The sequence below is a fragment of the Chelon labrosus genome (assembly GCF_963514085.1).
Source record: "Chelon labrosus genome assembly, chromosome: 19".
Lineage (NCBI taxonomy): Eukaryota > Metazoa > Chordata > Actinopteri > Mugiliformes > Mugilidae > Chelon > Chelon labrosus.
The window spans coordinates 20,677,519-20,699,378 of NC_140352.1; the positions used below are offsets into that span (position 1 = coordinate 20,677,519).

The 21,860-nt window shown below is 43.1% G+C and overlaps 2 protein-coding genes across 2 annotated transcripts in view; one reads left to right on the forward strand and one right to left on the reverse strand.

Annotated features, from left to right (window-relative positions):
• Positions 1 to 11,414: 11,414 nt before the first annotated feature.
• Positions 11,415 to 16,104, forward strand: LOC311503972 (testicular acid phosphatase homolog; the record flags this gene model as incomplete). The annotated part of the gene is given in 11 exon segments (XM_084566906.1): positions 11,415 to 11,430; positions 11,433 to 11,494; positions 12,575 to 12,670; positions 12,672 to 12,731; positions 12,991 to 13,089; positions 13,975 to 14,070; positions 14,512 to 14,644; positions 14,933 to 15,015; positions 15,104 to 15,210; positions 15,488 to 15,669; positions 15,896 to 16,104. Coding segments are annotated over 11 exon segments (1,044 nt in total). The 3' UTR covers positions 16,006 to 16,104.
• A 104-nt stretch (positions 16,105 to 16,208) lies between these two features.
• The window catches only part of LOC311504305 (myosin-binding protein C, fast-type-like), a gene marked incomplete at its 5' end in the record, with an annotated part of 30,578 nt that continues 24,926 nt past the window's right edge, over positions 16,209 to 21,860 (reverse strand). The window contains 16 exons of the mRNA XM_084567324.1: positions 16,209 to 16,368; positions 16,666 to 16,852; positions 17,133 to 17,269; positions 17,408 to 17,567; positions 17,715 to 17,854; positions 17,957 to 18,152; positions 18,648 to 18,736; positions 18,875 to 19,045; positions 19,134 to 19,268; positions 19,376 to 19,564; positions 19,690 to 19,794; positions 19,911 to 20,070; positions 20,965 to 21,107; positions 21,247 to 21,276; positions 21,376 to 21,482; positions 21,593 to 21,758. Of these exons, the coding sequence (XP_084423450.1) occupies positions 16,346 to 16,368; positions 16,666 to 16,852; positions 17,133 to 17,269; positions 17,408 to 17,567; positions 17,715 to 17,854; positions 17,957 to 18,152; positions 18,648 to 18,736; positions 18,875 to 19,045; positions 19,134 to 19,268; positions 19,376 to 19,564; positions 19,690 to 19,794; positions 19,911 to 20,070; positions 20,965 to 21,107; positions 21,247 to 21,276; positions 21,376 to 21,482; positions 21,593 to 21,758 (2,138 nt within the window). The 3' untranslated portion in view covers positions 16,209 to 16,345. The remainder of the gene's footprint in view (positions 16,369 to 16,665; positions 16,853 to 17,132; positions 17,270 to 17,407; positions 17,568 to 17,714; positions 17,855 to 17,956; positions 18,153 to 18,647; positions 18,737 to 18,874; positions 19,046 to 19,133; positions 19,269 to 19,375; positions 19,565 to 19,689; positions 19,795 to 19,910; positions 20,071 to 20,964; positions 21,108 to 21,246; positions 21,277 to 21,375; positions 21,483 to 21,592; positions 21,759 to 21,860) is intronic.

Consider the following 21,860-nt stretch of genomic DNA (forward strand, 5'->3'; position numbering starts at 1 on the left):
TCGCATTATTCTAGCAAATTCAACACTAAGACATCCTGTAATCACTGCAGACGCCTCGATAAACCAAATGGTCCGTCCTCTTACATTAGCGTAATTGTACATTAACCTGCGCTGCCATTTTTTATTATTCGTGTAGTATGTTCTGAACTGAAATGCAAATGTGACAAACAGGTAAAATTAAAAGGAAATCAAAAGAACCAATCATTACCTTTAAGTGATCGTTTAGATGCAAGGCAACTCGGTGGATTTGGGTTGTTTTGCTGTAACTCCTATGTTTACGTTGGCAAACGTGCATCATTATCACTGCTTCTTTTCTCATTTTACGATCTTGTTTTCTGTTCTTCAGTTCATCTGCCTGCTCCTGACTGTAGATTTTATTTATTTTAAAATGTGATTAAGTATAGATGCCCACCGAGCAGTACAATCCGCATTACAAAACAACAACTTCAAGGGATTCACGTAGTAAGAATTGCATCAGCCGGCAAACATGACGGTGAATTTGAATATGTTTTGATAAAATGTTTGGGCCTTGCAGCAGAGAGATTGTGTTCGAAACGTCTTAGGAGGCACTATGTAAAGTAATTTTCTTCAATGTAATTGTCCTTGGCTTGTACTCGGGTCTCCAGAGACCTCAGTCCCCATGAGAGTTCATGGACATAATACTAAAGGCGTGTACGCTGAGATAGCAATAAAAGAGACAGCTTCAGTATGGCATGGATACATTGCTCTATAAGCTAAAGGAAAGATTTCAAGCCAGATCTCCTGCAGCAGCCTGTGCTGACACATTTTGAAACATGTTATTAATATCTGTGTTTTGCAGCTTTTTGCAGTTTCCTCGCGTGTGCCAATGGCAAGCGAACATATGGTGAAAGTGTCCTTTTCTTGCTATGTTTGAAAAGGGTAATGCTCATGTGAAGTTGGGGGGGTGCAAGATTGAGCAAAGAGTGTGTATGCAGCAGAAAAGAACACATTAATATGCACTGAAGATGAAAGACGAATGCTCAAATGCAAATACATTTTGAGCATTCTGTGATGTTGGAATGAATATAATGTGATGCAGTGGGGTAATTTTAAATTAGAAAAGGTGGAATTTAAATATACCGGTTTCGTAGCTTGCAGCAAGAAACAAGAATAATCCACTGGAGGTATATATATATCAACATAAATCCCCTCTTGTAATTTCAAACTATTCTCTGTAATAAAAAGAAAATAGGAAAGCCTGATTTCTGTTTGTAAAATGGAACAGCCTCCCTTGTGCGGCCCCATCTCCCCTTTGCAGTTGTGTTGCAGTCATTTTAGAAATCCACTGTGCCTGCACTATCCGCTCCTCTTCCCTATGCTGTCTTTTCCCTTCAAATTCAATAACCTCCCAGCTGTGTATTTCTCCAGGGATTCCCCCAGCTCCCCTGGCCCACAGACAGACTGCGGAGTCTGTGGGGAACCTGACACAACATAAACTCCACTGTGCAGCAGAGGTGTCAGAGTCTGTGGGCTGCATCTCTGCTGATCGAGGAACCATGAAAATGTGAAAGCCTTTTATTTCTTCACACTTTTTGAGCTTGCAGCGAGAAAAAAAAACATGCGCGTTTCACACGAGAGAGTTTGACACGGCCGCGTGGGTTGCAGCCATGTAGCAAAAAGCGAGATCCCGTGGCCTAGTTAATGATAACGAAAATGGCCTGCACAGAACCTCTAGCAGGATTAACAGGATGAGAACCCAAAGAATCGTGGAGAAAAATATGACAGTGACCCAGTTGAGCTTCATTTGTGTAGCTAAGATGAATAAAAGAAAACCAGAGGCCCTTTGATTTAACGTCTGCTCTTTGTTTAAAGATTCATTTCTTTGACTGTTATTATACGGAACGATGTTAGTGAATTATGCTGCTGATGTTCTCAGAGGTCTTTCTTATACTGTACTGAGCTTGCTTTTGTTTCAGTCTATATTTAGATTCCTTCTCTTTGTGTGCTGTTATTAAGAACCATACAGCAGATCCTTTCACCGGGTAATACAGTTTTCATTTTCACCCGAAGATCTCAATTAATAATCCAGGGAGAGGAGATAAACAAACATGCCATGGGGAAGTTATTTTGGTGCGTACGTATAGTGTATCGTGTGCTTTGCAAGCACTCAGGAGCCCAGACAGTTCTTCACCTCTTCTGGGGATAAAACACTCAACCTGACCAACAAGACATGTCACCCGGAAAAAACTCAGTTTGTTTCTCTCCCCTTTAAATGCTGCTCGAGTGGAGTTAGGCTGTACGTGTGTGTGTGGGATCTAGACAGATCATGGCTTATGTTATGTTTTCACATGGCGCGTGGCATTTTTCTCCCCCCTCCTTTCTTCATCTATTTAAGTTAATGACATAAGTGAATTCAAAATGATTCAAAAATGCTGCCAACTGTTGGTGAAATTAGACTAGTTCAGACTCTAATTTGCCGTTATGGGTCAGAGACAAAAATATCTCTCTTGATGCTGAATCCAAATGAAAATCTGAATTAGCCTACTGTTAAAAACAGCACACATTGTGCTGCGTTATATTGCTTTATAATCATATTATGTGTTGCCAGAATTACCCCAAAAAGAAAGGAGTTTGTCCATAAAATCGGCGTTTGTTGCACTGCAGGCCTGCGGTGGAAGATGAGATTAATTACTTTCCTATTAATATTTTGTTTCCAGCATACAATATGAACAGACACTTCCCTTGTATTTACTGGAGCAAGGTATGTAGCAAATTGTTCCCCAGTGCATACACTCCCACACGCAAACACACGTTCCTGGCGCTGTGCTGATGTTGTTATAAGATTATTGCACTTACTTGAGTATTGATTTACCATAACTGCAGGTGGGGCCAATATTTTTACTTTGCCTGGTTAATGTTGTGGCACATTTCACTTTTAATGGAGCTATGAATTAAGCAGAGACTTCTTGCTTAATTCAACTTCCTTGTTGATGGTTCAGTGTTCAGCTTTGGCACTAGTCAGTGAAGGAACAAGCTAGCAGCCAGTTAGCTCAGTTTAGCTAGCATAGCTTAGCTAGCACGGCTCTGTTAAAAAGCAAATAACATTACCATATATGTTTTTATGAAAAGCAAAAAGAGAGAAGAAAAAAAAACTATCATGGCATAAAACTAATAAAAAACTGATAGCCCACATAATTTATGTGGGCTATCAGTTTTTTACATTTTAACGATGTAATGCTAGTAGTGGTTGATTCACTACATTATACTCTGTCATCTTGAGAGAGAAGCTAACTGTGTCAAGTCTTCGTACTAAGCTGTGCTAATCAGTGGCTAGCTTGATATTTAGCTTACAAATGAGAGATCAAGCTTTAATCTCAATCTTATCGTTTTACACCAGGCAAGCACTAATGTTAAGTCTGAATGTTGGGTATTTTACCTTATGTTTAACTGGCTCTCTGTTGGACAGAGGGTGCCTTCCCCTCGTCAACTCCTGACTTCCTATGTCACTATTTCAAGGTTAGACAAATGGTAGCAATGTAGGGGTGCAAATCTGCAAAGGCTAAGTTAGCATAATTCATAATTTTGATACAATCACAGTGGTAAAGTTGACAAGTGTTGGTGCAGTGCAGGATAGAAACATACACAAAACAGAACACTGGTGAAAATACTAGTAATACTTCCAATGTCTGCCATTAGCACAGTTGCTAATGTTCAATGTCCAACGTCTTGCTTCCATGTTACCGAGACTCCATTATTAAAGGTTTTCAACATTTTTCTGAGAGCTATTGTTCACCTAACAGTAACATAGGAAGTCTGGACTTAACAAAGAGTTAAGACAACCAGTCAGAGGGCTCCTACCCTTTCTCAGGTCAACAAAGATTCAGTTATAAGCAGGTTAGATAGACTACAGTGAAAATAAACCTCTGTGCAACAATGCATTTTAGACCACTGAAAAAAAAGTTTACTTATAACCTGAGTGATTACTCTGTAATGTTGATTAACTAATGCATATGTTTAGAAAAAAACCTTGAGCACCTATAGTTTACTCCTAGGTTTTTTTCCTTAGTTGTGTCCACGGCTCCTCACAGTGTAGAACACCTGAAGAAACCAGATTGGGGGGTATAAGAGCATTAGTGGGCCACTGACCACAAGCTGAGACAAAGTTATAGCTGTGAAGGCTCTGATTTGTGAGAGTGTCCGTATTGCCAATAACAAAAGACGCAGCGACTGTCCTGTGGAATGCTATTCATACAACTTGACATTGAAAAACAGACAAGGATAATCCGCCGAAGCTGGTGTTACAGCGACTGCTCACACAGTACTTTACATGAAGTCAAACTCTACGGACGATGTCCAAAAGGATCCCAGCTCACAAAACAGAACAAATCTGCTCGACGAAACTTTGTTAAAGAACAGGGAAAGAAGACTGATGAATAATTTCATTCTTTTGGCAGATGAAGACACAATGAATTTGGTGGGGTCTGACGGAGCTTAGCATGTTTGATGTGGAATTGTCCAGGGCCCCCAGAGTCTGGTCCCTGGAACACTCTGGTGGTCTTGGTAGTGTGGTAGTGTTTATATTTGGAGATATGAATACAGGTTCAAATCCTCAAATGGTCATCTCGCCATAGTGTCCCTTTGTTCTTATGTCTGATGAACCTAATGTGTAATCAAATATAAGATGAGCACTCAGATTGTAATCAAAGGAAAATATATGACATGACAGAAAAAAATCCTGTTATTTAAAAAGTAACGTTACGGAAATTCCTTGTATGGACAATCTTTCTTTTTTTTCCACATCCTTGTCCTCTCATCTTGCTTATTTTCACTTTGTCCTAAACAAGGGCATTTTTGTCCCAAGGGGGACAACAATATTGACATCAAGAGATGAGATATTGACTGAGAGGACAGCAAGACAGCTGACATGCACCAGACTACTCCGCGTAGGCTACCGAAAAGCTTAATCAGTCATTCATGTCGGAAGTATACATGATGGAATATTCATTTCAGTCTGGGCCGATACAAATCTGGGTTTTGCACATGTCAGGCAGACAAACACACATTAGGGAAAGAGGGGGATGTGGGCGCTCCTCAGCAGGCCACAAGAGTCTCGCTGCTCGCCTCACATCTTTACATATTGGGAAATTGATGCAACATTTCTTTGTTCTAATGACTTACGATATATATGAAGAGATAATGAGATTGTGTTCAGTCCTGACTGATGAGGATGATGACATCAATATGAAATAGCTCTGCTTTTTCCCATGGCTTCTGTGTGTGTGTGTGTGTGTGTGTGTATGCCGAGCAGATACATCTTTAATGGTCTAGTGGGCCGTTTGACCTGCACTGGTTTTGCGCTGATTGAATCACATAAGCACACAGCGGTTGAGCTCCAAACTGCCTTCTACAGAGATACGCCAGGTAGGAGTATGGTCTGTTTCCTTTTACTCCTAAATGATGCTTAAGAAACGACTGAGACTGGAGGCAAGTTCTGCAGAGCCGGTCAGTTTCACAGAGGGGGAAAAAAAAAGGAGTCAAATGCCTGAGCACCGAAAATCCTCAAGTGTCATTTCATAGGAGACATCAGTGAACATAGCGACATATCGAGCAAACAGATTCCAACTGACAATTATGCAAATGTGGATGTGGCATGTGAGTCTGCGCCCAGCATGATGCGACGAGAGGGGAATTCACCAACACTCCCTTGCTCTGCTGCTGCTGCTGCTACCATTAGCATTAGCATTGTTCACACATCCCCTCATCTCAGGCCGCTTCCACACCCCTCCCCCCTCTCCCTCCCTTCCCCCACGTCTCCATCCTCCTCCTCCTCCTCCTCCTCCCTGCCTGCCTGCCTGCGTCCTCTCTTTCCTGTTCTCGCTGCGGTGTTGCTATAGCAACAGAGAAATGTGGGAATACCTCCGTCCTTCAGAGTGAGGGGGGGTAGTGATAGAGGCAGGGAGGAAGAGGGAGAGGATGGGAGGCAGACAAGAGTGTTAAGGGGTAGACATAAGAAGAGACAAGAGGAAAGAGGAGGAAAAGGAAAGGAGTGTAGAAAAGACTGTTAATTAAAAGACAGCCTGTGAGTGGTGGTGAATGGGCGCATTGGCTGTCACTTAACCCCCAACTCCAACCGTTTGTCCTCCTCTTCTGCCCCCTAAAAGCTACTCTCCCATTGATATTCAGTGTCTGCGGTGAAAAGGATGCCACTGTTATCAGGCTGGAAGGGTGGGTGGGTGCCAGTGTGGGTGGGGGTGGGTTCGACTGAGATGGCACAGTGTCGCACGGCCGTGGCGTATCTTCACGCTGAGCCTTACGCACGCCATTTGTTTGACGATCCATGTGTTCTGGATGTCTCCATTTGTAGTGAGGCTGCAGTTTCCATGACAACGCCCAGACTAAAATAGCACCCCGCTTTACCCCCCCCCCCCCCCCCCCCCCCCCCATACACTCATAACTGTTCCCTCGTTCTATCAGGCTGAGATGTCCCGTACTGCTGATTGCCATTCATCATATGGATTGAAGCACATGTGAGCCCCACCACCTCCACCGCCATCATCGGCTTCATGCGCGCACACACTCATCGCATCTCCTCCCACCTCTTATCTCCCATTTTCAGTCTCTCGGTCGCCCTGCAACAGATTCTGTCAACATGCATCAACCTCTGTGTTGCCATGACAACGGTCTTGAAAATCACTGCAATTATTTCAACAAAGACAAAAAAAAAAAAAAAAAAACACTACAGCCACTTGGGGTAGGGGTAGAGGGAGGGTAAGGGATGATGTGCGAGTTGTGTGTGTGAGTTTGTATTTTATGTTCATGTGAGTGACAAAGAGAAAGAGATAGCTCGAGATACAGATAGAGAGAGAGATGTTCTATGACCCTTCAATGAACTGGTGGATAGTAGTGTGTGTTTATTGTGTGTGTTTTGGTCCCATAGGGTAAAACTCCTTTCTTTTCCACCACTCAGACCCTTGAGTATTTGGCGCTTTGTAGAAGTGCACAGGTGAACTCACTGATCCATTTTTTACAGGTGTATGTTTTTCACACCGACCTGCACCACGACGGGTTGGTGTGATAGAGAGGCAGAGTTAAATGTATATATGTATAGACAGCTGCACAATGGTGGAAGGTAACTAATTACTTCCCCTCAAATGCATAGTTATTTTTCATTCCACCGGCTGTGACACATGCAGAAAGTAAGGGAATGTACATCTTTCAAAAGCGGATGCTAATGCTACAGTGTTGTAGTTCTACTTAAGGGTACTGACGCACCAACCGACACAACAAAAAGTTGCACTTGAACACAACATAAAGACTATGGCAAACGTTGAGCCAGCACGTACATTCTTTGAATGTGTGACAGGAAGTAACTTACCTACTGCACCTACTATATACGGAAGAGGGCAGTAGTCTGCATATGTGGAGGTGCTACTATAAGCTGGCAGGATAGGAAGTTGGGAACTATCGTACAGAGCAGTTCTCTCCTGAATCAAGCTGATAAGATGGTCAACAGTTTCCACATTCCAGATGTCCATGTTGTCGCGAATTACTTTCGTTTGTTGGTATGCTCAGACATGATGAAGATGTAAAGTGAGAAAAGGTGCCTGTGTTTACGTTCGTCACATCTCTTTCTCTTTTTGGGCAAAGTATGCTAAACTGATCAGCCAATCAAAGCGATCTCACCCACTCAGTCACCTGGAAAGGGGCCGACAGGGGTCAGACTGGCGGGGTCAGACAGTACAGGACACACCACAAAATCTAGGGTCACACTCACTCACAACTGCAATCTGGAAAATGGACAGCATGGTGTGTCACGGCCCTTAAACATTGGTGATATTCTACATCCTTGCTACTGTAAACAAATCCCATGAAAAGGTTTGACGTTCTTATATGTTCAGTAATATCATCATGACAAATGGGACGGCAGCATTTTTTTAAAACACCAGGAACACAAAGAATTGTTTTGGCTGTACACATAACTAAAATTAAGATAGAGATTATCACCAAACTGAAAGCAGAATTGGAAACACTTTATCTATAATGGAGTGGTTTTACATTGTAAGTGACAGTGAATACTAAAGCTGCCAGTTGTGTGTGTTCTTTCACTGCTGATTATTATCTCTATCACTTCATTTCACGTTTAAGACCTTTAAGTTGCTCCGACAAGCCACTTCTGTGAATACTGTAAATGACTTGGTACAACAGATCCTATCTTACCTTATCAAATATGATGTCAGCGCTGTATAGCTCTAAATCTTCACACTCGCTAATCCCTTTGTATCCCATAAAGCTGCTTTGATACTAACAGACACTTACATGTGTGCCAAGTCAGGGAAAACACTGCAGGGCCTGTAATTCTGGGGCCAAACCCACGGCGGATGACATGGCAAGTTTTAATGAGTGTTTGTGGCCCTGGGCCAGTGCCTAAGTGTGCGCCTGTGTTTATGCACGTAGGAGGATAATTTGAGAAGCCAGGTGGGTGCATCAACACTGAACCCATTTCTCCTTTGTCACGGTGTTACTCTAAAGCCAAAATATGCGACTGGTTGTCCTCATTCTGAGGGCCCAAAAGTATAGGCCTATCCCGGAGGTCCAAAGTTGACTCAAAAACGTCTCCTAGGGTTGGCTGTCTTGTCATGTGCACAGCGGGGAATTGGCAGAGACAGTGATTCGGAGTCCAGTCGACGATGAAGTAGACTGGGACCAGAAGCCCTCGGGGGGAGAGGGAGAAAGAGACGAGGTCAGGTAGGAGGGCTATAAAAGCTAACTCCACAGGAACATGCGGCTAATGTCATTCTAAGACGGAAGATTTGGGATGCACAGCGGCCCACGTCTCTCGGTGAATCATTTGACTGAAAGAGCAAAATGTGTGAACAAGGGTGCTGAGGTAAGTGCATATGTTCAGGATTTCTTGATATTGGAAGGCATTTTGTTATGTACATATGATACTGCCCTCTTGCGCTTTGATGACTACAGAGTTTAACCAAATACATATTGACCACATAGAAACTTCCTGAATGTTTTATATTTATAATTACACAAGTTTTTTGACATTTTTTTGTTTTTCTCTCACATCAGCAGAACAACCCTGTGACGTAACTGGAGATCAAAAAGTCAAAAAGATGCAGAAGTTCCAGAGGAGTTTTGTCTGTTTGTTCCTTCTCTGTTGCATCTGCTTGACTGAGTGCAGAGTGCTGAAGTTTGTTGTGGCTGTAAGTTCACCCCGTTTTGTCTCTCCTCCGCACATGACTGAAAGTGATTCAAATCAATTTGACATTTGAACGTTTTATTGCACACATTCAGCTGTTTTGGTAACACCAGTACGCCGTCACCACATACACTAGGTTTTTACAATATTACCGACAACATTTGCCTCTTGCTGCCACGAAGGTTTGTTTGCTTTATATTGTTGCTGATTACACTGCGTTTTTCCGGGCAGTTTACATTTTTAAGGATTACTTTGAGCCTAAACTCCCGACAGTGTCAGGCAAATCTCTCCCAGACAGTACAGCTTTGTTCATAAACCTCTTTACACAACACCCGATTATGCTATTGGATTATATGAGTGAAAATAACATTTGTTCGTCATAGGATAATTCACATTAATCTGTTTATCATTACTACCGACTCAGTATATATTGACATTTTTTGCATTTGCTCCTTTTTAGTTTAGTTTAGTACAGTTTGTACCAACTGTGAGAATGGTGATCAGCAATGACTCTGTTGACTTGACTTTGTGATTGTTGTTCTTTCTTGAGGTTTTACAATCAAGCTGTTTGTAAAATAAGTTCACATTACTGCGGTGTAAACACGGCTGATTCAGATGTATCCTAATCCAGTTTAACCCACCTTATGTCACTCCTCAGAAAATTAGTCCTCAGGTGACAGTAATGATAGTGATAATGGTGCAGCTTTCGTGTCCTGAAGACGTCATCAACATGACTCTTCCGAGCCGCAAATCCAGACTGAACTCAATCTCTAGTTTCTATTTATGACTTGTGTCTCGGAGTGCATTTCTCCCTTAAGTACACAGTGTAATGGAAACCACAGCAGCAGCATGGCATCTGAATTCATGCGGCATTATCTCCTCTGACTTTCAAGGTGTTCCGACACGGTGATCGATCGCCTATTGAGTCGTATCCCAGGGATCCACATGGGGAGGAAGTGTGGGCACAGGGCTTCGGACAGCTCACTGAGGTACTCGGTCTTACTGTGTGTGTGTGTATCATCATTATTTTGTCAAGCAGGATTTTGTAAAAACAACAAAATATGAAGAGCTCTTAGGTGGACAAAGTGCATAAAATCCATCCAGCCACCCATGTTGTAACTACTTTTCCTGAACAAGGTCAGGTGAGCTGAAGTATGGAGGCCCTGAAGTGCAAAACACAACAACACTGGACTCAACCGAATAAGAAAAAAAACTAAACAAAAAAAAACAAAAAAAAACGATAAACCAACAGCTCAAAAAAGAAAGAAAAGAAAAAGAAAATGTAGTTTAAACATGCAAGATCACCACAAAAAACACAACACATAACAAGAAAAATATAACATTATACTAAACATACTGAATACTAGGAACACACAATAAGTATTAAACTGTTAAAATATGAATTTTGGCTTTGTTGTGTATTAATTATTTGTGCTGCACACATTCATTTAGTTCCAAAAAATGACAACGGGAGTGTGATTTCACATTATCCACCCATTTTCTTGTATCAGAGATTTGGAAAATGGAGGTGGGTAGAGCTCACAACGTGTATTATTCTAGTACAGCTATTGCTTGTTAGTCCTTCTCTTTAATAAACAATATGAAAGATATCTGGACTTCTAGTCCAAAACCTTATTTGATTTGTAAATTATTTTCTATAATTTTAATGTCTGAAAGTTTTGCGCCTCAGGGCCACCGTATTGGAGTCTTGCACAGCATGAACTGGGGCGACATACTGAATAAGTTACCAGTCCAAAGTCTGAAACAGGTGTTGGTTTTGCACTATGCTCAACAAATGTTGAAAATACCACAGATTTTGCAGGATAAATCGCCTCAAAAGCCTAAAAAACCCCGTACAACTCCTTTTGCATTTCTCTTTGGGGACCTGGATGCAGTTTAAGATGTGGGGATGGAAGTTTTGTAGTAAAAAGTATAATTCACTCATAATGTTACATCATAAATTGAGTTTCTAATAGACCAAACTATTGTGATGGGAGAAAGACTTGTTTTAATTAAATCCCTTCCTGCTGTGACACAGTTTTTACTTTCGGGCAATTAGCTAGTTTACAGCGGGAAAAAACCCACTATTATTTTGTGTGCTCACAGGCCCAGGAGAAGTGAGGACATTTATTATTCTATGTGAATAAGTTGAACAGGACCGTGAATCTGACAGGTTTTCTGCAAAAAAGGTCAGATTTTACAAAAAGAATTAACAGTGGTGGCAATTTTCCGTTCAGTCTGGGGCATGAAACAGCAGTTTGAGCTGGCAGGTTTCTACGGATGCGTTACGGAAACTTTCTCAGCGAAGACTACAACAACAAGGAGGTAAGTGCCTTTGGGTATGCATATAGAGTCCAGTATGTGTGTGTGTGAGAGTATTTCCCCCTGTCCTTGGTTGGCAGAAGCGCTGGTGAGCCACTAACACCCTAATCCCGTTGTCAAGGCTTCCATGCTCCAGCTTGTGAAAGCAACTTAATGCACGGTCAGTCTCTATCTGTGATGGCTGGAAGCAGCACATACAACAAGTTAGTGAGCATGACTCATGTTGGTTATATCAGTGCCAATGTCTTGTAATATGCCTGAAACATGTGGGACTAATGTAGCCCCTGGGCTCCATGTACAGTACAGTTGGCAGCATGCATGTAGGTTCAGAGAGCCCTGGGGCTGCATACTGAACATAATGTCATCATGAAGATAGGATTTCCGCTCTCTTTCCTGTTTTTTTTTTTTTTTGTGCACTCACTGCCTTTCTCTCTTTTCTCTCCACTGCCTCTCACCCCGCCCTCTGTCCGTCCTTTGCGTAGAGTCCTCCCTCTCTAAATAACATGCAGTTACCACACAAAAATCAACAACTCTCCTCATTACCCCGTCGCTGGCGACACTTGTCACCCGAATCTCAGTCAACTTGTGGCCTCTACCTTTCACTGCGCTGCCACGTCTGTTTTAATTTCGCAAAAAGCGGGGGGAAAGGGAAGCATTCTTTGCATCACAGGAACATCCAACCTTATCGCAGCGTGATTTACTGTGTGGCAAAAACCCTGACACAGAGTGACAGAGAGATACAGTCGCGATGTGAAGGCTGATGTCAGAAGAGATCACGGCAAGACGGATCTTTCGTTCCTCCTTCTCTCAGTCATTTTGGATCTCTTCTGGCACCCATACCTCTTTATGTTAAGGGAAATACCTGAGTTAATTTAGGATTTAAGGCTCACACATCACACACCGCTCTGTTGGGTCTCATTTATTTTGCTATTTTTTAAGTCAAATTAAAATGTGCAGTTACAGAGATTTTGTTTAGCTAACTAATCCTGTTTTTGAAAGAAGATGGATAGACTTATCAATGAGAAGTCTAGTAGCGCCATGTATGTGCTTTTTTATTGTCAATTTCCCTCCATTGTACAACAGTTGTATGTGCGGAGCACTGACTACGACAGAACTCTGATGAGCGCCCAGGCCTGCCTCGCCGGGATGTTCCTCCCAACAAGATACCCACCTCCTATTCATGCCCCAGTTACTGTGGAGGCCTGTTCCGGTGCACACCATCCCCAGGGCCCAGGGACAAGGTGTGGCTGTCCGAGCCACATAAATATTTCCTTTTCACACAGTAACCATACACCGCTAAACCAAGCTTGCATGGTTCATTTTGAGCGTCTCTCTGCTCCTCTGTGTTGGTGTGTGTGTTCACCTCAGCTGTGAACCTGGCAAGCTACTGTGTTAAAGTGTGAAATGAACATTTAATTGTGCCCAGAAGACTTGCACTACCTGCAGCAAACGCGCATCCCCTTCCACTGATGTTTTGCTGTTGTTTTCGATTTCTCTAGCTGCTGAAGTCTCCAGGCAAAGACTGTCCGAGGTTCAGATCGCTGATGACGGAGACCTTTGAGAGTGCGCCATACCAGAGGTTCCTCAGGGCTCACCAGGTAAGATGAACCACAGGAGTAGACAGTCCTCTAAATGCACTGTGCCGCAACTCATCCTCAGCATCTGTTCAGTGACGCGAATGTTCTACTCACAGCTCGGTTTGTGTTTACTTTTCCATGACTCATGTGCCTGTTAACCAGTGAAGATTTTTTTTTTTGTATCTCTGTTGTTTCACATCGGCAGATTTTTACAATCAAAAGCGCTGCAGCCAGTTCTGTTCCTCGCCTCGGCTGCTTCCGTTCCGCTTATCCATACTTTACTTTCTGCATTAACTAACACATAGTGAAATGCACATTTCACTGAAATATATAGTTTCACAGTTGTTGGTGCCAGCGTAATCAGCACCTCCAGTGGACGTGTTAGTTATGCTGTAGACATCATGTCCTCTCGGTAGTTTTCTCAGGCACGGTGACTCCAGTGCCTACAAAAAGCTGCACAGTGCAATTTCTCTCACATTCTCCGAGACACTAATTAACGGTTGGATTGAATTAGATTACGAATTACAATAAAAAGGTTTTAATTAAACCGCGTCCCATGTGCTGCCTATTAAGGTGGTGTTTGAGATCATGCCAGGGCCTTCTGCACTGAATTTTAACACCCTCTGCTGGAGGCAGAGTACCTGCAAGGTATATGCAAGCGCTAGACTGATGTCTTGTCTGACCAAATGTGCATCCACTAAATTACCACTGTTTTAATCTATTAAATTAGGCAGGTAATGTGTGCAAGTTTGAATTATAACGACTATAATAGGTATGTGATCAGTGTGAAAACAGTCGCCACTGAGTGTAATATTACTCATGAAAATGATAATTAAAGTGTTGTATTCCCTGAAGCATGAACATTCAGAGTGAACTATTGTTCTGGTTCTTTTCTACACCATGCAGTACTTCGTTGAGGGACTCTCCAACCACACTGGCTACCCTGTCTCCAAGCTGGTTGGTAAAAAGATATGGAGGGTTTACGACACCCTTACCTGTCAGGTATATGCAGCGACATAAAAAGCCATAAGAACACTATGGAACTTGTCTACTAACCTGTATTATATTCTCCGGTTACTGACACCAGCTGCAGACACAGAGGGTGAAACAGAAATTGAGGACAAAAGTATAAAGTTCTTTTTCTAAGACATCTGCAGGAGTGTGGGGATTCATTTTTGTACCCATACAGTAAGACATGAATACGGCCAAATACTGAAATGATAATTAAAGCATTATGAAACGGGTGGATTCTAGGCCAGGTTGAATACGCTCATTCACACTTGCAAAATGAACATCTGTTATCTTCAGACTGCCGCTAAAAATAGCCGGGATAAAAGAAACGATGAAATAAAGCCGTTTAAACCTCATTTGTTGCCATTCGTGTGTTGCGTAATGTGATTATTAGCTGTGTTGCAGGGTTATAAATGTTCTTTTCTCGTGCAGAGGATCCATAACTTGACTCTCCCACGCTGGGCCACCCAGGATGTCCTGGACACCCTGAAGAGAATTGCATCCTTCGAGGTCATGTACAGCATCCTCAGTCACAAGCGAAAAGAGAAGGCCAGACTCTCGGGAGGTGGGAAGTCACATTAGAGGCAATTAATTTAAAGCACGGTTCACAGAAAGATGTTATTAGAGGAAGGAAGGAAAAAAAAAAAAAGCTCTGTGTATCTAATGTGACTGCTGGCCGGGGCTTTGTTTATGCCTCAGACAGTGTAACGCGCTGGGTCAGATTTCCCCAGAGAATATTAGCACATGTGAGCTAATGGGACAAAAATTATTACAACGCCAAGACAAGATGCTCAGTAAGGTCAAAAGGACTGAAAAATTCATTTGCACTATTTACACTGTGGTAATTTGCCAGGGGTCCTGCTGAATGCCATCCTGAGGAACTTCTCTAAGGCTGTAGAGCAAGGGAGCGCTCTCAAATTCATCATGTACTCAGCTGTAAGTTCAGTGTTCGGGCACATAATCTATTTTCACACAATGCATCTCCTCACCTCCTCATTGCTTCAATGCTTGCGTCTCATTCCAGCATGACTCCACGCTCATCACCCTCCAGGCAGCTCTGGATGTGTACAACGGCCTTCTTCCACCTTATGCCGCCTGTCAGCTCTTTGAGTTCTACCAAGAGTATGATGGGTAATGACTACCTTCCTGTTTTACTTTGTGTGCTTTTCTCTTTGTATATTCAAGTATGTAGGTCAGACATCCAAAAAAAAATAATTAAAAAAAAATAACACATTCTGAGCATTCCACTGCTTGGTTGCACAAACCCTTCAGTTACCTTTTCAATTAGATGCAAATCTGGCTGTGGTCCAGGACGGCAACGGGCAAATTAGCATGGCATGAACCAATTTACATAACGCTTACCACAACTGTGTTCTATTTCTCTGTATTCATCCTAACAATTACCCAGATCCTATTCTCTGGAGCTGTATTACCGTAATGACTCCGGGCGTGACCCCAACCCCAACCCTGTGCCAGGGTGCAATGGGTTGCACCCCTGCCCTTTGTCCATGTTCACCGAGCTGGTGAGAGAAGTGGTGGCAGAGGACTGGGAGGTCGAGTGTGGGTTTAGGACAAAATGGTCAAGCACAGGTGAAGAAATGTTATATTCTACATTACTATTTGCTTCAGTTTTTTTTTTGTTTTGTTTTTTTTAGCATTGTTGAGGTTTCACTGCAATATGTTTCTTCCTGCACTCATGTCAGAGACCAGCTGGGGATTTTTCACAACAGACTGCCCGGTTTAAAATATGAAGCGTTTTGGAAATGCTCCAAATGTTCCACTTTTACATGTGTTTATGCAGAATTGTCTCCCACAGGTGTCGTAGCGGCTCTTGCAGTGGCTGTGGGAGTCCTGGCAGTGGCGCTGTTGCTCAGTATAGGGGTGGCGATCCACAGGCGGAGAGCACACTACTCCAGGGAGGTGTAGTTCACAGGACTGTAACCCATGTGCCCAACAAAAGAAATCCTGTGTGTGTGGACACGACTCTAATGAAAGTGTACTCTGTATGTTTAATTCTTTAGATCCTGATTGTGTGCGAGAGAGCTCTTCTACTTTGAATTATCTTTGTAAAAGTTTTGGCACAAGTTATGATAAAAAAAAAAATTAGTAATAAAATGTATTCAAAATAAACCACATTTATAGCAGGTATCACTACATTTTATTTGAATCACTAGACACAGACAGTGTGTACTCGCTACACAGTGACATTCACTGTTCATTCGCAGTTTGGTTTTGTATGATTTCACATTCTTTGCTGTTCGGTTTCTCACTTCTCCGGTTGTGTGGCAACTGTGGAATAAGAGGACACAAGATGAGGTTATGTTGGGCTCAAATGTAATGGCAACCATTGAGCGTTGTAATCTATTTCGGTCAAGTGTCATGTGACCATTTTCAAATACACATTCACAAACTGTCGTCATTTGTGGCAGTCACCGTAAACAGAGTCAGCTTTTCGCTCAAAGCATCTGTCACATGATACAGTCGAGCGTCTCGTCACTCTCTGATTGGCGCGAAAATTACCGGAGCTCCTCCTCTTTCATCAGCTCCCTTCAATCCTTTCAGTCTCCTCCTTCTCTCTGTTCTTACCTCGGACATCCAGCTTGCACTCCACTTCGTCCTTGCCCAGCTCATTGACAGCCATGCAGGAGTATTTGCCTCCGTCGAAGGTGCTCGGCTTGCGAATGTTCAGGGTCAGAACTCCTTGGTTGTTCTGCATCAAGTACTTGGGATCCTCACCAATGATCATTTTGTTCTTCATCCAGATAATCTTAGGCTAAAATTCAGACATGTATAATGAATTAAATAAAGAACAAAACAGGTACAAATATACAGCTTAGATCTGATGAAGTGATTTTGTTTTTGCGTTGCTTCTTGTCATAATCAGGCTGCTGATAAATGTGACCTCTGATTAAAAAAAAGGTCTACTATAGACGGATCTGTGCACAAGTCCTTTTTATAGCAAACTTCAGACTATAATTTGCTTATCACAAGAGGCACTGTCAACCCCCTCCTGTGCAACACGCTCCACAGACTATTTTAGTATGCTCATATACCTTGGGGAAGCCTCTGACAGAGCAGCTGATGGCAGTGCTGTACCCGGCCACTACAGATCTGTCCACCAGGGGCTGGGTAAACTTGGGCATACAGGTCATGTCTTTCTCCTTGTAGGGGTTTTGTTTCTGCGCCAGATCTGTGGAAGAAAGTGGGAACACAGATTTTACCCTCGTATATCAGAGCAGAAAGATTTCAGTGAACACATTTAATGCAATAAACGCAATAAACACAAACACGTGTACTATACGTATAGCCCACACACACAGTGTCACACCTGTCTTGGTAATGACAGCCGTGTTCTTGCTGGCGCGCGGCTCCTCGCTCAGGCCGCAGAGATTTTCACTGTAGACTCGGAACATATACTCGTTGCCCATAATCAGATCCGAAGCTGTGCAGTTTGTCCGTCTGTTATGCTCGTAAACCGTGAACCATTCCTGGGGAGAGAGGCTGGCATTGGATTAAAAGGTCCACATATGCTGGTTGGAGGAAATCTCTGTGTTACTATCTAGCCAGAGACCCTAACTGGAGAGTTTGGCTGGGTACTGTTAATTCTGCTTTGACATGTTTCCACTTCTTCTCACCTTGGTCTTCATGTCAGCCTTCTGGATGGTGTATCCAGTAATTTCACAGTTTCCATCGTCCTTGGGGGGCTCCCACTCCAGTGCAGCATTGAAGCCCCAGACGTCCGTCACCCTCACATTCACAGGTGGCCCAGGCTTTTCTGTTTAGAATAAACATCTTGATGAATTTTGCGTACTCTTGTTTGTTTTTATTTTAGTCAGTTTCTTAAACTGAAGTCATCTTCAACTCCTGGCAACAGTACCGACAATCCTGATATCAATGGCGGCCCTGTCCTCCATGTTCTCAATCTGTAGGACCAGCTCATATTTTCCAGAGTGCTCTCTCTCTGCTGAGCGAATGAAGAGGATGCTGTCTATGTTTGAGTTACGGACGTTGACCATCTTGGGGTCAATGGGTTGACCATCCTTGTACCAGGTCGCGACAGGGCGTGGTTTGCCCTGTAACACAAAGACACAATTTGCTTTTTGTGTGAAATCTGTGATATTGGCTTTTACAAAATGATGGCACATAATCAAAAAGCAGAGGTTACAATTTCTTGCATTGTGTCTATTTAATGCTGGAGGCAAAATAGAAACAGTACCACCGTAAAATACACCGATCAGGCATAACATTACAAGGTGTTGACCTGGTCTCCAAATTCTTTAGATCCCAAACTGATCAAGTATCTGTGGGATGATCCACAGAGGCCCCTCCCCTCAACCCATAGGACCCAAAGGCCCCCACTAACAACATTCTGTTGCCAGACACCACAGGACACCCTCAGAAGGCCCATGTCTGTTCTCTGATGAGTCACAACTGTTTTGGAGGCACAAGGGAGACCTACACAAAATTAGGAAAGTGATCATAATGCTATGCCTGATCAGTGTATGTTCCTTTGTCTGTGATATTATTATACTTTATACTTTTAATTAAACTAATAGGGTCTTCCCAACCTGGAAGGGGATGGTCAGGTTGATCTTTTCTCCCACTTTCCTGATGTACTTTGTTCTCAGGTCACGAGGGAGGCGGATCTTTGGATATTCTGAAGCAAAGAGAGACCATCTCAATAACTAGAGCGATATGACAGGTAGTGGTAGATGTACAAAGATAACTGAAAAATGCTTTACCCGAATACGATATGTACTTTTTTGCTGTTCATGTCTAAACCTGACTGACTCACCAACGATCTCACGAATGGTGACGGGCTGTCCCAGTGTAGCAGGAGGACTGCGTCCAGCGACGTTCACTGCCACCACCCTGAAGTTGATCTTCTCTCCCACGGGAAGGCCGCGCACCACGTATCCCTGCTTCTCACATAGGTGGTCCTTGTTTGCCACCACCCACTCAGTGTCTAAAGTAAAAGTAAATTGTATGCAGTAAATCTCAGAGTGGGAGCTGAATCTTTCATCATGAGTATAATGTGTGTTTATTATCATCACCTCCTTCCTTGCAGTATTCAATAACGTAGCCATCCAGGCCCCCAGCTCCGATCTTCTCTGGGGCGAACCACTTCAGGCTGCATGTGCTGTCTGTCACGTCATTGACTGTCAGACGCGTTGGCTCGCTAGTTGGGGCTGAGGGTCACAGAAAGAGAGACTCAAGAGTAACGCTGACTGGCTGGGCTGAAGAAAGGCGACGCACAAAGGGAGGGACAGGGAGTCAAGACGGCCATTAATCATACCAATAGGCATGAAGGGTTTGGAGTTGAGACTTGGCTGAGACAGGCCGATGCTGTTGACTGCAAACACCCTCATCTCATATAGAACGCCTTCAATCATCCTTTTGGCCTCGTATGTAGTTGTTGGGTACACATCAAAGTTAAGCTTTGTCCATCTAGAAGAGCCTTTCTTCTTCCTCTCCATGAGATAACCTGGTGGAGTTATAACCCATGTTAGGCAGGCAAATAGATAAAAAGTATCTCAAGAAAAGATACATACAATTAAACATGAGATACTGTAAAGAAGGAAGTATAAAAAGGTTGAGACCATTACTTACCTTTGATTGGCGCACCGCCATCAAATTTAGGAGGTTCCCAGATGATTGTTGCACAATCCTCTCCCACTGATGTGCATTTGACATTCTCAGGGGGGTCAGGCACATCTGAATAAAAAAATTGTAAATCAGAAAAGCTTCAACATATACAACAGTTGAAAGCAGCACAGCACATTGGTTAAGAAGTAACAGCAGCTGATGCTTTACTGTAAAATCCTCCTTACCCACAATCTTCACAAACAGCATAGCCTTGTCCTCTCCAGCTGGGTTGGTAACACAGATAGTGTAGTTGCTCTCATCATCTCTCTCTGCCCCTTCAATGACCAAGGAGCTCAGGTCTTTCCTGGACTCCACCCTCACGCGCCCTTCAGTGTCTGTGATTGGCTAACATGCAGGAAACAGTAGTGATCAGGGACAATGAACTGAAGGGTAACTCTGCACAAGAAGCGTGACTTGACAGCATAAAAGCAGACATACATTTGATTCAAACAGAAGAACGAGCCAGGGTTAAATAGGTCTTGCGCTTGGAGTAGCCCTTGGGACAACACATAAGATTGCTGAAAATCAGTTTTGAAGTTCAGTGTGGTGGCTCTGGCCGTTGCCATCTTGGCCACCCAATTCAAAAGTGCTCCTCAGCAGACAGCTAGCCACCTGGGATGGCTTCCACTCAGCTTTCACTCTAAACAACCATGTCCTTAACTATTCATGACATTAATCCTGGTTTCAGAGGGGTGGGTTATAAAAAAAAAAAAAAAAGAATGTTTTGATGCTTTTCTAACATGGAGGTCTAAGGGAAGTGGTTTGCATTTGTAGGCAGCCTTAAGCGGCTATTTGTTGTGGACTGCTTGGTTGACCATCACATGGGTGGCATACTGGTGTTATATTAGGGCTAGCAAAAAAATGAGGAGAATTGTGCTTCTGAGGCATAGACATACCCCTTTTCCAACATGGACAAATTGGATGTCTGACCACAAGCATCAGAGACAATGTCTTTCCTTGCATCCCTCTACTCCTAGCTGCCTATAGGCATAAAACTTCAAATGCTTGGGCCACACGTCCATTGAGCATCAGTTTTGTCCTAGTTAGGTAGAGATTACCACCATACTGCAGCCTGATGACCTTACAGTTTCATGGATGTACCAAGTTTCTGCACTGACATCCCCTGAAATTTCATTTGGCTGTTGTGTCTTTGCCTTTATCTTTGCCTTAATTATCGTTTCTTCTTATTGTGCAATCCCAGGTATTCTAGTTAAACATGTGACAGACGTCGCAATTTACTTGATCTCCTTTGGACCAAACAACGGTGGGCGCTGGCTCTCCTGTGATCTCCACATCCAGACGGAGCTTGTTGCCCGCCACCACAATGACAGTGTTTTGGGAGACCATGTTTCCAGTGGTGTCCAGGTGGATCTTTGGAGGATCTGGTCGATGTAAAACACACAAAGAGAGAGGCTGTGTGGAAGAGGGCTCTCACAGTGTACGAACCACACACAGAGAGTTTTCTTTAAAGTGGGAAAACATTGATTTTGATTATTTGCCCAGTAAATTAAGGCTACCTACCTTGTCTTGGCACATAGTCGATCTTAATTTCTGTTTTGGGAGAAAAAAACAGAGTTGACAGTATTATGCAGGCTGCTGATGATTAATGTATGCACAATAGCTCCTTTGTAATTATTATGTCCTTCTCACCCAAGAAGTTGAGTTTGGCAGAAAGTGACAGAGCATATCCATCAGGAACGAATGTGTAGTCTCCTGCATCCTCTGGCTTCACATTATCAATAATCAGTCGGTGAAACCTGAATCAAACAACAGAGAGCATATGGTGACGCGGAGCTATTTGCCTCATGAAATAAAGGCATTGTTCACGTGAAAAAAAGCCCGCATGTTTTTGGCCTGATTTTCGTACCTTCCGATGTGAGTCATTTTGATGCGCTCGCTTGGCAAGACCTCCACTCCATCTTTGTACCACTTTCCTGTCACCTTGTCATCAGACACTTCACACTTGAACATAGCCTGGTCTGCGGCCCTGACTGTTAGATCAGCAATGTCCTGCAACACCTCCAGTTCCTTTTCTAAATAAGACATCAGAAACCACGAGAGAATAGATCAGCCAGGAGACGGTGAAGTATGTGGAGCATGTGAAGTATAGGGGGAGAGGGAGGATAAGGTTCACG